Source organism: Rhopilema esculentum, chromosome 13 (genome assembly GCF_057945365.1).
Source record: "Rhopilema esculentum isolate cy_ngs chromosome 13, ASM5794536v1, whole genome shotgun sequence".
Lineage (NCBI taxonomy): Eukaryota > Metazoa > Cnidaria > Scyphozoa > Rhizostomeae > Rhizostomatidae > Rhopilema > Rhopilema esculentum.
The window spans coordinates 8799472-8816657 of NC_142827.1; the positions used below are offsets into that span (position 1 = coordinate 8799472).

The 17186-nt window shown below is 35.2% G+C and overlaps 1 protein-coding gene across 1 annotated transcript; it reads left to right on the top strand.

Moving 5' to 3' along the window:
* Positions 1–16010, top strand: LOC135692315 (rab11 family-interacting protein 3). Its single transcript, XM_065210429.2, has 14 exons — positions 1–309; positions 1530–1623; positions 3404–3489; positions 4249–4583; positions 5119–5163; positions 5798–5927; positions 6273–6376; positions 9427–9517; positions 11050–11099; positions 11594–11675; positions 11826–11963; positions 12490–12603; positions 13194–13271; positions 14568–16010. Exons 1-14 carry the CDS (start codon positions 178–180, stop codon positions 14727–14729), a joined length of 1641 nt encoding a protein of 546 aa, XP_065066501.1. The 5' UTR covers positions 1–177; the 3' UTR covers positions 14730–16010.
* The last annotated feature ends 1176 nt before the right edge of the window (positions 16011–17186 follow it).

The following is a 17186-nucleotide window of genomic DNA, read 5'->3' on the forward strand; positions in this document are numbered from 1 at the left end:
CATAGGTAAGTGGTTGTTGTCAAAAACAATCAGAATGTTTCACCATGCAATTAGAGGCTAACGACGATTGAAGAAAGGGACCTTTAAATTGTTTTTGGAGGACCTACAGCCTATAGTCATCAGAGAAATGAAATATAGAAAGTAATTTGAATGAAGAAGTGACTCGGTGCTCAGAGGATGGACGAACATGGTGATGTAGTGCAAATGCTGCAGCCAGTTTTTGATTCGTGTGATTTTAATGGCGATGGCTTTGTGAAAATAGAGGACTTATTACAACTTGGAAAACAACATGCTTTCGAAAATATAGACGTAAGGACCACTGTTATATTTTATTTGGAATTTATCTTCTTTTCCCCAGGATCGTTATTTTGATAGTGTTATAGTTTGCCTACGTGAGGCATTCAGATTTGTGTATGTTTTAGTAGGTGAAGGTTGAGGCCATTTCCTCGAGCTGCGGAAGTGGTTCCGTCTGATTTCTGCTGAAATGAAGAGACCTGTTCTGTTCTGATCTGCTCTTGAATATTTGAAAATAGGTCTAACAGAAGTTGATTTACTGAAATTAAGGCAAATAGGGAAGAATCTTTTACTTTTAACAAGAGGAAGTGAACTGTTTTATTAGTAATCCATCGTGACGTTGTAATGCGGTGTTGCTCATGACAGCAGCATTCATGGGATAAGTTTCCACCCAAAACCTTATCGCTTACATTGTAATCGAAATATATATTCTTTAACTATAGAGATATGCAATGTTTTTCCATGCAATGTAAAATTGTACATTATTACAGACTGGTTTGTACTGCACACAAGGCTTTTGAAATCAGTAAAATGGTCACCACAGGAAACCATAACATGGTCCTTTACATGATTTAAATCAACTTTCACAACTGTCTCTGAAATCTCATTTAGCCACACTTTCAGCAGAATAATGTGTTTCCTTTGAACTCATAAGAAAGCTATTTAATTAAAGAACTGCAATTTTGAAAACATTGAATAGAGCTAGCTAATGAGAAATATGATAATACACTTCCCTATTTTAATGATGTAATAATCACTCTGAATGTCTTTCCAGCCCTTCAAGTAATATGTCGTAAATTGTTGCTCATTAGACAGTGCAGAGTTTACTCATCCAAAGTTAGCTATCGTGTTTTAGAGAAAATTTTGTCTCAAAATTTTATTTGTCTAGTCAAAGCGATTTATTCTTGAGCAACTTTTTTTTCTAGCCCTGTAAAATTTTTATGTAATGTTGCCTGACGCAATGCATTTATTGAGCCAGAAGAATACTCTATTATTTTTTCTAAAAGAGTAAATATTTGATTTGTGGGTGCATGTTGTCAAAAAAAATTGAAGGCAGGATAAGAATTGGTAAAAACCAGGAAACTGTTACAACAAGCATGGATAATCTGAGCACTGTTAGACAGAAAAATATGATATGCAATTGTGTTGCTTTCTGTGTCTCTTAGAAATGCTTTAAATAGAAAGCTATCAAGGTTATGATGTAGCTAAATCATGTTTTGATGATTGTTTTGCAGGAACTTGAACCTCTGTTAAAACAGCTAGATCCAAATGGGGATGGTAAAATAACTTTTCAAGACTTCTGTCAAAGGGTGAAGGAAATCACAATTGGTAAATATAAAAACTAAATTTATCATATTTTTGCCCCCTCAAAAAAGACTTTGGCAAGATCAGGCAAGTTTTTGCAAGATAGTTGGTCTATGGTTCTAATAGATTTATGTTTCCAATATTTTGTATTCTATTATGATGCAAGTTTAATCTATGGGGCTATATTTCAATCCACAATCAAATAATAATTTGATATTATAGTTAATTCCCAAACGAACAATTCTTATCAAGAAGTGTCACTCAAAGCTCACATGATGTATGAGTACTTAAAGAATAAAACATGTCACATGATTCTTGTGTAGCTCCTTCTGTTTATTTTGCTGAGACACAGCTGAGGTAAAAAACAAAATGAAGGGGGTGTCTGCACCGCTTACCATAATGGATGAGACTGAAAATAAGCAACAAATGATTTGAAGCATCCAAAAAAGCAAAAAGCTAACAGTAAATGGAGATGGTCAAAATTAGTTTTTAGAATAATTTGCAAGAAAATTGCACTTTCTAGTAGGCTATCATGGATCAACTTGTGGGGAAGTCTTAGGCTAATAAGGAATAGAATTTCATAGTTTTATGTTAAAGAATCCCCTGTCTGTAATTGGATATCAAAACATCACATTGTTATAGCCTAAAGACTCCATTACAAGTGCTATTTACAGTCAAACTTGCAAAAATTGGATCTCCTTAAACCATACAAAATAATCTGACTTATGTTGAGTCCAATTTACATGCTGGTCAAATATAAATGTGACTTACAATGTTTGAAAAATGTGAAATTGATAAAATGTATGAAGCATCGCAACTGAAGTTAATATAGAATGAATATGCCTTTTCAGTACCTATAATATTCAAAAAGTTCCAGTGTGATGCATCTTTCTACAATCATATGTTGACATATGTGTTTCCTTTCGAAAATGTTTCTCTAGAGAGTTATTGAGATGAACTATCTTGGCCTTGCTGTGAAAATCTGACTACCGTATTTCTTCTAAAAAACGTTGCAGCATTTATTACAAACTCCAAATTTTGAATGCGGCATTCAATGGAGTGCTGCATTTATCAGAGGGCAGCATTCAATACAAAATGAAAAATGGCAAGAAAAGTGTGATGAAAAAAAATAAAAACAGACTTTGAACAATTTTTTCCTACAAACACGTAATATAGATTGTATGAACAATTTTTAAAGTTTATAAAAGATGTCTTCACATTGTGGAAATGTCAAGAAATGTCAATATCCCTGTCTCTGTCAGAGTCCTCGTCTCTATGATATAAAAACTTTCATAGCTTTCGAATAGTGGTGTGTTTTCTAATGAACGCCACTTTTCAAGATGTGGCATTCAATAGAAGGGGGCATTTGTCAGAGGGTGACGTTTTTTCCAAATGGTTAGCTGAAGTTGCAGTGTTCAATAGAGGGCGGCGTTTATCAGAGGGCAGCGTTCATTAGAGGAAATGTGGTAACCCAATGCTAATTTGATTAAGGACTTTAGTGAGATTTTGATTGTATATTTATATCTCTCTTTTATTAGTCTTTTCATCATAATTTTATGAAATTTACCACAATTCTTATTTAACACTGTTATTTATCCACTGTGGCAATTTTTTAGCAACATTTTTATTCTATAGACCAAAACCGAGCAGCCCATTCAGTTCAATTGAATATAAATAGAGTACTGATGGTGCAGGTGTTTTAGCCTATAGTCCTCTATTTAGCTATTGCCACATAGGCACTTCAAGCAGCTTGGCCTAAGTTGATCTCCTTGTCTTGATTCGCTTTTCTTTTGCAAAATTTTAGGTGAGAATGAGCATCCACCAGACTCGCCTATTTTGGTTGAACAACGAGCCAGATCATATACAGACAGTGAAGGATTTTTTGATGATGTAAGTGGCTTAGAAAAAGCAGCAAATGGAGCATGAATATTTGATGCCTTAGATCTTGCTATTGTAGTCAATCCTTAGAAATTGTATATGCATAGGAATCTGGCTCTTTTTTTAAAAAGCACAAGTTTTGGTTTGAATAAAGATTCATGAAATACAGCATATTGAAGTTTTCCTTTGAAAGTTCATGCAAAGCTTTCAAAAAGTATGCAAAGATATTAATTTGCCTGGGTATGGAAAAATCTTGTGATATGCAGGGGAGAAGAGCTTTGTCCTCCATAATGTGAGGTATGCCTTCTTTCAACACAGGTAACTGAAGGAAAGGTCTATCTGTTGATGCATCCTTGTAGAAAACATGATCAATCTTTAAGTTGGTTTAAAGATTCTTCTTTGATTCAAAAGTTGCCAAGCGACCCTTCTCCCTCCTAGAGCCAATGAGTCTTGAGATTTTGATGTCGAAGACTTACTTTGGATGGCAATTTTGAATTTTTTTTCTAACTATTACAGAGTTGTTTTGGCATGCTTACATAATTTTTAATTGTTGTGTAAAGTTTTATTGTAAAAAGTAATCCATATGCTATATTAATATATTTTGTTTTTGTTCTGCTCAAATATTTTTATTTATTCGTACAGGTTTCTATGGAGATTTGATTTTCTGTTACCAGAGCAGGTTTTATTTCCCAACATTCCCATTTTCAATATGCTGAGCTTTTTTGCAAGTTTTGCATTTCGTTGTTTTGATTACGAGTTTTGCAATTTTAGCCGGATAGTCCAACCCATAGCACAGCGTCGACTAACGATTACTATGGTGATTTGGATGATTTGATGAGCCCATCTCGAGACCTTGTCAATCACAACAACAACAACACTGAAGTCCGATCAAAAGGAAAAGACTATTTGTCGATATACTCTACATATCCTCTCCATGGAATGCATAAGCGTAAAAATAAGCACAGATCGATATTTCAAAACAATCATTTACTTGGAAGTACGAGTGAACATCAATCGAAAGAAGAAGGTTTTGAAGGAGTGGGTCAAGCAAGTGATGCGGATGAAACAATGTCAGTCCACTCAGACTACTCGACACCCGAAAGAAGGTGAAAATTTCAGTCAAGTCAAGTTCCCCTTCAAGTTTTTTATTATATACACAGGCACCGCTGAAGATATCAAAGGGACTGAATAATCTTTAAGTGGATTCAAAATGCTGAAAGCCAGGAGGATGGCTCATTCTTTATTTTTAAGTACATGTTGAGCGTCTCGTGGGCACTCAGCCCCTTACCCCCTTAGCCCCCCTCCTTTTCAACGCGGTCCCTGCACATGTAATATCCCCTAGAGTGTGTATTGAGTTTCTTAAATCATTCTAATCGCAAAAAACAAAGCAGACGCTTGCCACCGAAGGCTGAAATAAATACCTGACGCGGCTTAATCAAGATTTTCATGTCAAACGGTTCATTTGCAGCCCTGAATTTTTTTGTATTTCCAAATCTTTTGTCATTATCTATATGAATCTATGCCGGGTACGAAAAAGAGAAAATAATCAACCGAATCTCACCCAGATTTATTTTGATACAAAAATTTTATTGCTATATGTTGATGTTATTGTTGACAGTTTTTGTTAATCTTCGATTCTAGTCATTCATACTACCACCGACGTGTTTCGGGATCAGCAGTTGCGCGGTAAATACAGCATTTACTATAATCATATAACGAACATTGAGTTTCTCCCGCAGAGAAAAGCTTTGCCCTTCTAAAACATCCGTATCTCGCCTGCCACTCCCATATGCCCTTAATCATTAATTCATACACGTTTTGCTATTTTGTTACATATGCAAAAGTAAAAGACACGTGCAAAATTTCACAAAAGACTCGAAATTTGACTACACAAGTCTACGTGTTGTGATTTTTTTCGAACGTTATTTAAAACGACTGTTTCTGGTCATAAAACCTTTGTGTCTTCCTAGCTGCTTTGCATTCTATATTGCTAAGAATATTACATATTTTCAAAATACAACATAATCTCTTTGCCTTAGATACCTTAATTTCTTTGCTGGACTTTGTCATTTAATAATCTTATCATTTGATATAATTAGATTTATTTCCAAATATTTTTAGAATGATATCATGGAGTTTAGATAAAAATGTAAACACTTTCTATCTAATTTAGAGTTATCAACGCATTTATCTCGGGCTAGCAAGTTAGAACCATCCAATTCTAAGAACCAAAGTCTACTATCTGGTCTATATCATTTAATCACCTGTCTATATCATTTTATCTGGATAAAAGTTGTGATCACTATTATTTTTACTACAGACGCCTTCGAATGGTACAGTCAGCTCATTGCAGCCTTCAAAACAGTACAGAAGAACTTCGTCTGCCAATTCATCTTGATAACTCACCTCATTCGGACAGTGAGTGTAGCATGATAGCGTTAGCAAGCCAGGTAATTTAATTTTGGTAGTTCAATTCATAATTTTTTTCATAAATTTCAACTGTGCTTTTTTAAAAAAATAGTCACACGGTACGCTTTTATCTTATCAAAGCTAGATATTAGAATTAGTCGAAAATGTATTTTCAAATGTTTAGAATTTACCCTTTGATCTCGTTTTCTTTGTGATTTGTTCTCATTGCAATGCTGATTATATTGAGGAATTGCCATAATCGTTTGTGTTTTTTGTTAGGACAATTTGTAGCTGAATTTCACTCGTTGATTCAAGGAAGCTTTGACGCGTTCCTCTTTTCCTAGTTTTAATTCGAAGCCTTAAAAGATTAATATTATCTGCTACAGATAGAAGCACTGTCCAGCCAAGTGTCGAGTCTTCAAATCGACCAGGAAAACCACCGTGAAAAGCAAATGCGATCGAAAAGTGACAACCGAAAATTAGTGGAAAGGTGAGGAAAATTATTTTGTCGGCATTCACAAAGCTATCGTGAAGGATTTTTTTAGTGAGATACGCAATGCATATTTAATATTTTTTTGTGTGAAGTCAAAGTCACATTGAAGGGCGAAAAGAAAACCAAACCCTCGGCTTTTTTGAAATTTTGTTCTTGAGATTAAATTGTTTACTAGAATGCTAATTTGGTATTTGTTTCAAGTTGTATTCTTAGCACCATTATCTATTTGTGGAAAAGAGGCTGCCAGCCTCATGTCAGCAAAAACAAATGTAAATTTTAAGTGAAACCATCATTTCGTTTGAAATTTCCTTCAATGTAGGCTTTGATGCAGATTCCACCTTGTGGCAATAAGATTTTGTTGCCCTCAAGTCAGTCTCGTGTATTGTGTGTAATCAATGGAGAGTGAAACTGAATGAAGCAGGGTGCACTGGGTCGCTCTAGAGCCTTATTGTCTTGTCATTTTGAGATGCAGTTTATTGAATACCACCTTTGCCCATTGTTTTCGTTTGACATTCCTTCAGTTGTTGTTGTTGTTGCTGATATTTTGTGGTGGCAAAGTGGTGGCAATTCTTAGCTTTTCGTTGAATTTGAATGTGATGGGCACATTATTGCCGAAAGCTTACGAAAAAAGAATCAGTCAAATCTGTGTAATTATAGAACTCTCTGAGAGATTTTTAAAATGTTTGAATTATAAGATGGATGATTTATACGTGTTTTGCGAAAAATTGCAACTTGCACAGCAGTTTGAGATGTAGTCGTTTGTGCGTATCCTGTTGATTGCGGTAGGCTGAGATTATCTCAAACATTAACGTCTCATCCCCCAACCCCACAAATATTGATAGAAATGACTCAAAAGGCAGTCAAAAATTAAATTACCGTCAATTTGGGAGAATTTGATGAAGGAAATCACAAGCTTAGTTCTTAAACTTCGCAAAAAATCTGAACTGGAAAGGTTGTTATTCCTCAAGAGACCTAAAAAATGGTCGACTTACGAAAAATTCGAATTATAGAGGTTTTTGTCAGCGTTTGTTAGAGGATTTTCACGGGACTTTAGAATTTTGCTCGAATTAATAAAAGATTGTGTCACACGAATTCGAATAAGGCAGAGCTGACTGTAATTTACAACAAACTCGGACGACATAATAGCTCCAGCTCATTTTATTGAAGATGTTAATGAATGAGTCTGAATGGACTAAGAAGACAAACCAGTCTATTATGGAAACATATAATTTTCTTATTGTGTACAGCGATTCAGTTATGGTGAATAATCCACTCGATTCTGCTTGAATGAACGCCACCTAACCGTGGCAACTAAATCATTAATTTGCATTCAGTATTCGTGTTGAAGTTGTTACTGCTCGGGTTTGTCAAACACGCCAGTGATGGGAAGAAAACCTTAGCAACTACTTTGGTACGATAGCCTAACTTGATTTTTTTGTTTTATGTATTCAAAGGGATTCTATTTTATAAGTCACTCTACATTTTTTACAGGAGTCGATTTTTCATTCAGAATTATAATGTCAATCCAAGAACTGTTTTAAGAACTGTTTCTCAAGTTTTAAGTTCTTAACAGCTCTGTTATCGTTTGCATTAGGCCGAAATAGGTTAAATTTACATTATTTTGACTATCTTCGTTTGAAAATCACATGGTAGCCTCCCTGAAAATACACCATGTAAACAAGCGATAAACGAATTACAACAAGCTGTGCCAAGACTAAGGGGTCTTCCCATAACAACACCCCATTACAATCAACTTTTAAATGAGCTGAAAGTCAAAAACATCTTTTGACAACCTTGAAAGCTCGCATCTCGCAAAAGATAGTAGTAAATGGAGAGAAATTGTATCAACTTTTCCCTCACTGTAATGAAAAGAAATACGTTAAACAGATAAAAGTAGTAACAATGGCAGCTTCAAAGTCTCTATGATATTCTAGTACACCTTCAATCAAGTTTCGCTCAATATTTCTTTCCTTAAAAGAACACTCAAAACTTTTGGTCTTCAGAAGCATGCCACTGTAAATGTTAGCTTTTTCTCTCCAGATTTCTGGCAGTGAGATGTGGATCCATCGAAATTCTATAAACAATAAACTGCCCTTAGAAATTTTAATTGTTTGAGTTGAGTCGCAAATAAATTGAAGGAACGGGAATGGATATGTTTTCCCTGACTTTTCGTTCCTGGATAGGGTACAGTAAATTTTTGTTCCTGTTACACATCTCTATCGCAAAGGCATTTGAGCGCCGTTGGGGCTTTATCGAGTTTTACCTTCTTCGATCCTTTGAGATTCTTTAGCAATAAGAGCATGTCACCACAGAGAGCGGCAGGTATTTAAAGCAAGTTATTAGGCAATCGCAAACAACATGTACTTCATTTTTATGCAAATCGAGTCAGTCCTTTACGTTAGGTTAGTCGTTTAGACTATCTGGAAATCATTACGAAAGTTCCTAACATCGTCCTTAATTTCATTCGGAGTTTTTTGTTCTGAAAATCCAAACAAATGGAAACTTTTCTGGTTTGTATCGTTAAGCACTTTGATTTTTGTAAAATTTGATGGAATTGTATGCTAAACCATAGCGTGGGCAGCATCGCAGACCTTTTTTGTAGTCTATCACGATTCTACTGACAATGTTAACTGAATTTAAGTTGAAACTCGTCAAGTGTATCATCATAAAATTCAATGTTGTTTGGTTATCAGTCAACTGTTAAAGCTTATAATTATTATATTCTGTTCCCAGCAAACCCAACTATCGTGCATAATTCATCAGTCAACCTTCTTTTTGTCCTTGAATCTGTCATCTCTGTCTTGAAGATTAAATTCGATGGCCTTCACATCATAACTCAGAATCCTTGCTCTCGGTGTTTAGAGCTTTGAACTGTCAGAATTTCTGATGAACTTTCAGTTTCAGATTATCAGTAGGCCATGTACGTGCCAGATTCCAGAATATTTTTCTCTTGTCCTATTTCTCTGGGTTCCATTAACAAGTACATTCAACTATGATTTCCTTTTCTAACCTCTCGTTAATTATAATAAATTTTTTGCAAATTTTAGAATAACAATATTAGAAGAGCAGCTTCATGAGGCTCGAACTGAGACTAATCAAAAAGTAGAAGAAGTCAACCAGAAGTACACCTCTGCATTGGTGAGTTTTGAATACAACTTTTATTCCAAACTTGATCTTCATTATTTAATGCTGTTGTTTTGTATTTAATATTCTTCAATCTTACTTTATGAAATGACCGTATCTATGCAAGCAACCACTTGCTTAAAATGACCAATCTATAGCTTCCCGGAAATAAATGTTCATTTTTTTAATCCATACCTCGGGTCTCCTCGCTTAATGTGAAAACTTCTCGATGACCCGAACTTAATCAGGTTGCTTATACAAAGTGACGTCACATTAGCTTTTCTATTCTATATACTATTCCTTCCAAGCAACATAGATCTATGATATTATTCATCGTTGGCAATACTTGGGGCATAAGTTTGAGTTTTTGCATTTTTGTGTTCCTTTTTATTGCTAATGTTTTTTGTCGAAATTTCTTTGCTACAAGCAAAATCACTTATATTGAAAATGTTTGTGGTATACGGTCTAATATATTTCTTTAAGCAATGCAACTTAGTAATCAGATATTCTTTGAGTCATTGCTAAGCAGTTTTCCTATCATAATGTTTCCTTTTGTTTTGTGTGGTTGCATTGATATCCTCTCTAAAGACAGAGTCCAGAAATGTCTTTAACCTGCTTCCAGTCAAAATTTCTCCCTGTCAAAACATTCCTCCAATTTTCAGGCACCCACCGTTGATAGGGCGTATCTGGGGAGTAGCTAGGGCATAAGGGGTCTCAGACGCTATAAATCGAGACATTTGTTTGGGTCAATGGTAATTATCGCATGCGATTGAACTTTGCTAGAATATCATTCAAAACATTACCGCTCAAGAATAATATTTTCTTTTATATGTCGAATAATAAAATCGATATAGAAATGCTATGATATACATTGAAACATTTTAAAATCGTGGAACACAAACATTATTTTCTTTTCGGATGTATTTTCTGGCGGTAAATGGGCTTGGCCTAAATTTTTTTTGTCCCACTACCCAGCGCCCGCCCCCCCCCCCCCCCCCCATCAAAGCCTAGTGGCTCGCACCATCAATCGGTCTGCGATAGATTCAACGTGCGTTGTTAAAGCGAAACAAAGAAACAAGTGCAAAAAAAGGTGTCTCAATAATTTTTTTTAGAATTGTTTTCTACCAAAACCTTCCTCCCAATTTCTATTATTTCTCAAACCTTCCACCGGACAATCACTGTGCGACCGTAATGTTTTCTGGACTCTGTCTAAAGATTAGTATCAACGTGGCTCAATTTTCTCTTAAGTAGCATTCGATTGAATTTCAATGGTCTCTAGGACTTCAAATCTGCAAAAGCTGATGAAAACATGAGGGAAATCTGTGCTACCAGACCTCAAGTAGAAGTCGAAGTGTATTTTTCTGCAGTAGGCGTGACGTGACGTAAATCTTTGTTACCAAACCCCGCAGACCTCAAGTGAGAGTTGTAGTGACGTAATGCACCTATCGCTATAGAAAGCTTGTAGGTTGTTTTGATGTCCAGTATAAAGGATAATATGAATATCACTATGAGTGATGTTTTTATTGCATTGTGTTTTGGCTTTTCAGGCACGGGTTCAGAGGGATCATGAAAAGAATTTAGAACAGATACATTCTGAGTATGTATCCACTTGAGTATCCATAAAATATACCTTTGTTTTACAGTCTGTTGCTAGATTTGTTATACCTTTGTTTTGCTTAGTGTAAGTATTACGTTTGGTATATTTTATATGTTAAAGGTTTTTATTCCAGCGTTACTTTGCTAAGGGTCCAGAGTATCATGTATATTGTATTTTTTTCACTAACAGTTGTATTAAGTGTAAAATCCTCAAACGTAAAAGTTTATATTTTAGGACATGTTGATATTTTTTCAAGATCTGTTATCAAGATCTGGTGTTTCTTATGCTTTCTATGGCAATGTTTATCTATCTCTGTCTTTTAAGAAGAAATAAAAATCGTTATAGAAAACCCTGATATTAGAATATCGTCTGTTCTCTTAGCCGTTGCTATTTTGAGTCTTCGTGTATTGTATTGCTTTTACCCTTACAAGTCAAATATTTTGGATATAAACCCTATTTTGAATTGATAATAAACATAGGCAATTTTTTTATAGTCTAAGAACTGCACAAACCAAGATCGCGGAATTGAATGCAACAGAACCAATGTTAAGAAAAGAGCTTGAGATTTGTTTAGAGGTACGTCTCTAGTTTTATTTTGCACTGATTTTCATCTTCTTGTCTCGATTCTTCTTCATTTTGTAAACTAGTGTTAGCTTATAAATGAACGCTTGTTCCAGGTTTTATCGCAACTTTTTGTTTAAAATTTATGAATATTTTCCTTCACAGGACCGTCGCTTCGCCCAACTAAAAATTGATGAATTGAACGACTTGTTATCTGAAAGAGATCGAATGCTGGAAGATTTGCGACACAGAATAAGACTAAAAAATGAAGAACTGGAAAGGCTTAGGAATGATAAACTACAGGTATTTTTGTTGTATATATCATTTTTCATAAATATTGTCTTTTTCCAGGAATTCGGGTTGATATGGACAAGATCTTGTGGCACTCAGACAGCTGTTGATCGTGAGCTAGGCCAGTCGAAACAAATGAAATGTCTATTACCACATCCAGTTAACGCAATTTTCTTGTTGCGATTTTGAGGGCTTTATTGTTCAGAAAAGGAAGGAAGACTTCTCTATTAATATGGGTATCATATCCATTACACCCACGCTTCTAGAATATGTTTACACATTTTTCTCTATGTTGTTCAATATACTCTTTCAAGGTTGACAATAGTTTGAAATACTAGACTTGTTTTGTTTCGGTTTAGCAGGCAAAACTAGGCATTCAGATATTCGAAGCTTTTCGTTAAACCAAAGATCCTATTATTGGCATTTAGGAAATCGATAAGTACTATTTATGGACTCTAGCATGCTTGTTTATGGACATCCTTGTATTTGCAAGTCGTCTTTGATAACATATTGAAGTCTGCTTTTCTTTGATCGACAGGAAATAGCCGCGTTGACGGATGAACTAGAATCACTGCGTTATCAGCAGAGAGATTTCAGCCTCCAGTATGACGAGAAAAACGAATTGCTCAAAGAAATCGGTCGACTTAAAATGGTAAGGCCAGGAGAAATTTCTTCAGCGACCCAGCTTTAGTTTTCTTATGACAAAACCAAGCAAACCTTGAATCCAAATATCTGATCTCCATCATCATGAAAAAGATGTATATCATAGCTGTGATGGCGATGAACAAACTTGAGTCAATTAAAATGAATTTCATTATTTAATTTTAAAAATTTGATTTAAAATTAATAAAAATTCGAAATAATTGCCGTTTGCTACTTTATCATGCTTTGCAAAAAAGTCAGTTATAGTTGTGATACTTCTAGAAAAATAGTCCTGATGGGAGGTGCTTGTTCCAAGTTCAATTCCAGTCAATAGACTTCCTCCGTCGTAACTCTCGCAATAAACTTGATGAATTTCCAACTTCTTTTCATAGGTAAAAGAACAATCAATTTGTTTTTTCCTCTTTGCATTCTTCCTTTGCCATTGCAACTGCTCTCAAAGATTTCTCGCTGTTTACCCCCAGTCGCCTATCCGACAGTTGCCACCCTGTTACAATCGACTACCTCTTGTTCCTCGTCTGTTTTTTTTTTCATTTTCGTTTTCATAGCTCTGCTAATTTTGGGTTTGTAATCTTTTTAAAGGAAAACGATAAATTGAAGAATTCAAAAGACGACCTACGAGATCAGTTGTTGCAGCACAAAACATTCTTCGATCAACAGGTATGTGCAATCTTGTTTGGTGTCGAAGTAGTCCTTTTGAATTATCGATTATTTTGAAATCATTTTTCGAGGCGTTTTAGAATGTTTCTTTGTGGATTAATCAATGAGTAGCTAGATGATGTTTCTATAGTTTGAAGTTTTCTATGCAAAATGCTCTAGGACGCGAAACTTGTATTGTACAAAGTTTTAGAGACTGAGTTTTAGAGAGTAAACACTACATGGGCTGACATGATCATCATATAAAATTTTGCAGGCACGTTCTTGAATTTTTACAATTCTAGGTAAAAGCTGACTGTAACCAATAAACCGACCTACACAAATTCAAAAGAAAAATCTCAATACACCGCTTGCGTGAATGCAGATCTGATAGAAACTGCTTTCTCTCGGTCTGTTTTATATAGGAAGAGCTGTACATGCTTTTGGTGTATAGAACAGGGATGGTTCTACTTTGCTTCGAACAGTCCTGTTCTATACACCAAAATCATAAATACAACCCGAAATAACAAAAGTAACAAACCCAATATTTGGACTACATGCACCTACTCAGCGTCTGCCTCATTTCCTAATAACTCTAAACTTTATCTCACCATAAAATCAATGTCCCCAGCACTATCAACATGAAAACTTCATGTAGACTAGAATCTTGGTCTTATTCCGAATCCAAATTTAATGATTATGTACAAAGAAGTTTGAACTAATTTTCTAAAACTAGGCCATGAATTAAATTGGTGTATTGTGTGTACTCTGCAGGTGCAAGATTCGCCATTCCGGGCTTTGATTTTCTTTTCAAATTCATTTAGGGTAATGCAGTTATGTTATGATTCGTTGACATTTTTTCACATTGTAATGAACCATGGAATAGTCATTATGCTTAGCGCCTTTATTGTATTAATTTGGGTATTTTTCTTCGAACTTCAGAAGACTGGCTGATTACTTTGGTATTGTCTATTATTATGAGTTGCAGCTGAAATTGTAAAAGTTGAAAGTGTTGTAAGCGATGTTGCAAAACTGTTGTAAGCGCTGTTGCAAAACTGTTGTAAGCGCTGTTGCCAAACTGTTGTAAGCGCTGTTGCAAAACTGTTGTAAGCGCTGTTGCAAAAATGTTGTAAACGCGGTTGAAGTGCTATTGTAAAACTGCAAACCTGGCGTAAGCATATAATGAACCAAGGATGAACATTTGAGAGGATTAAAATTTTCAATACCTATCAAAGCGAATCAAACCCAAACCCGACTTACGATTTTTCAACCAAAGTTTTCCTTCAACATTTTGAATTTAACTTATTGTATTTTTTCTAGAAACAAACCTCATTGGCAGATGAGCTCCTCTCCGCTGATAAAGATGAAGTTTTGAAAGTTTTAAAAAAACAAGAAACAGCTAATCATCGGATGCAGCAGTACATTGACATGCTACTCATGTTGATTATGGAAAGCAACCCCGAGCTGCTGGAGAAGATGTGAATAGTATCTGTGATTAAGTTAATTTCTGAATCTTTCATTCATTTAATTTATTTCTATCCGTGCACTTTTTCACAAGAATATATCAAAAAGACAAAGTTATGGCTGTATGATATTTTTAATCAGGGTATCTTAAAGAAAAATCGAATTCGATTGAATCATTTTAATTTGGCAATATCTGAGTAGATCATTTGTAGTGAGGTTAGTGCCAAAGTTGTTTTTGGTTTTAGAGATTGGTTTATAGGAAGCCCTTTTAGAATTAGATTCCGTGACCTCAATCGCAAATGACCTGGTAAGCCTAAATATTTTTCAGTGACCTAAGTTAACAAAGGTTAAGACTGGCTATTCCAAGAGAGGCTAAAAGAGTAGCTAAAAGAATTGACAGTAGCCATTATTTGTTATGTCGCAAATTACTAGGTATTCTTATATTATCTGCGTTCACCGGTTGATTCGTAGAATTTTATCTAGGCCTTGTATTTTCATTCAACCCCAAACCCCATCCCGCAGGATAGAGATCATAAAGGTTTTGTAAACAGTCAGTTCAAGAACTTGTAAATTTATCTGTAGTGTTGGTATGTATATTTTGTCTCCAATGATAGTTTTGCTTTAGATTGAAGTTGTGGATTTTAGAGGAGTTTTTCGTATTTCAAATTGGGATTTTATTAGATTTAAGGTTTGATCATGTATAAGCGCTCTATTACGTCATTGTGTATTTTAAAAATCAATCTTTTCGTGAATGCCATTTTAAATAACAAACAGCGTTTTATACAGCAATTAGTTGATTCCCTTTTCCAGCTGCGGCCTTGAGGCCCTGGAGCTCTATCTTTCGACCAAGGATCATTTCTCCAATTAATTTACCATTTCTTCCTTTTGCAATGGTCTACGGAAGATATGTTACAAAAATCTCGTTGTGTGTAACTGAGAATATACCCCCCTTCATGTTTATCACGGTGATCTTGCTCGATACTGCAGCTTCATTTGCATTTTTGCAAGACTATCTACAAAATTGAATTTTTGTATTGCTAACCAATTGTGCTTGTATTTTAAATCAACCGTCCCATTGAGCGATCATTTTCGTGATGAGGAAGCAAACTTAATAAATCCAGAACATATACCGAACATCATAATTATACACATGCTAAGCAAATTATCAACGTAATTAAGTGTGTTTTAGTGTGGCATTCGCGATTAGAGTTCTTAGTAATGGTTTTGGTTGGTAATAAACGACTAGGTTTAATTTAAATCCGCTCGGTTGGTTAAATTAACAAAGAATTGCTGTCTAAATTTGTGGCTTATTTCTTCTTCAAAGTTCTTGCCAATAAAGGTGACAATATTTTGAAGAATATGAATTCATCATCGAACCATTTGTTTTAAAGCATTATTTTACTTTAAATAAGGCTGTATTTATCGCATCGCCACCCTTTGGTTGTGCAGGTAAACTTGTTTGAACAATGTAGTTGCAGGTCAGAAATTTTAAGTAGCAGTTGAGGGAAGGCTGGAAGAAGTAGAAGTTTGGTTTCTCAGGCAAATATTTTGGAGAGACCACGTTACAAACGAAGAAATATTAGATCGAGCGGGAAGAATAGAGGCCTAGTAAAATCAGTCTGAAAGACAGTTCCTGTTTGTTTGGCATATAATGAGAAAGGAAGGGCTAGAAAAACTGACACAAAGGGAGTGAATCGAAGTATAAAGGAGCAGAGTTAGACAAAGGCAGTCTAAGCGAAGGGACGGCAACTTGACTCCCAGATAAGAGAGAAGAAAGGTACCAGCCTTTAATTGCTGAGAACAACTAGCGATAGGAAGTTGTAGAGAACCATGATCGCCTACGTTCTCGCCGTACATGGCAAATATAGTAAGAGCGAAAAGAGTAACTTTCAGAATTGTAGAAAATATCCAGCATATTTTTTTTCGACGGTGATTTTCCCCTGCCTTCAATTTATGTAACAAAATTTGTAGCTTCCAACCTGAGCGGGCAATGTGAATCTTTGCTTCTTGAATACGCCCATCCATGCTTTAAATGGGCGTGCGAATGCTGCCCAGCATGCGTGTAGGAAATTTTTCTCGACAGCTGTTTCTTGGCTTCTTTTTACTTTCATAATGAAGCATTCATCAGTATGCGACACGAAACTTTACTTAAATATGACAGTAGATTTGTTTTGAAGTTTACATTGGTAGTAACTTTAGGCTCCGTGTTCTAGCCCTGGCTGCCATCAGGAATGTTTAAATTTCTCATGGGAAAAAAGCTCTAGTAGATTCCCCAAACGAGTCCTCTGAAACTTTGTATATTGAACAAGACGGTCCGATGAACAGGTTAGAAGAATTTCTGTTTTCGATTTAAAATATTGGAGAGCGCTTTGAAAAAAGACAGCTGGCTATCCAATCGGATTTGAATATACACGAGGTGATGTGAAATGTATCAGGTCTTTCGTAATATATTGTGAAGTAGAAAATGTCTAACAG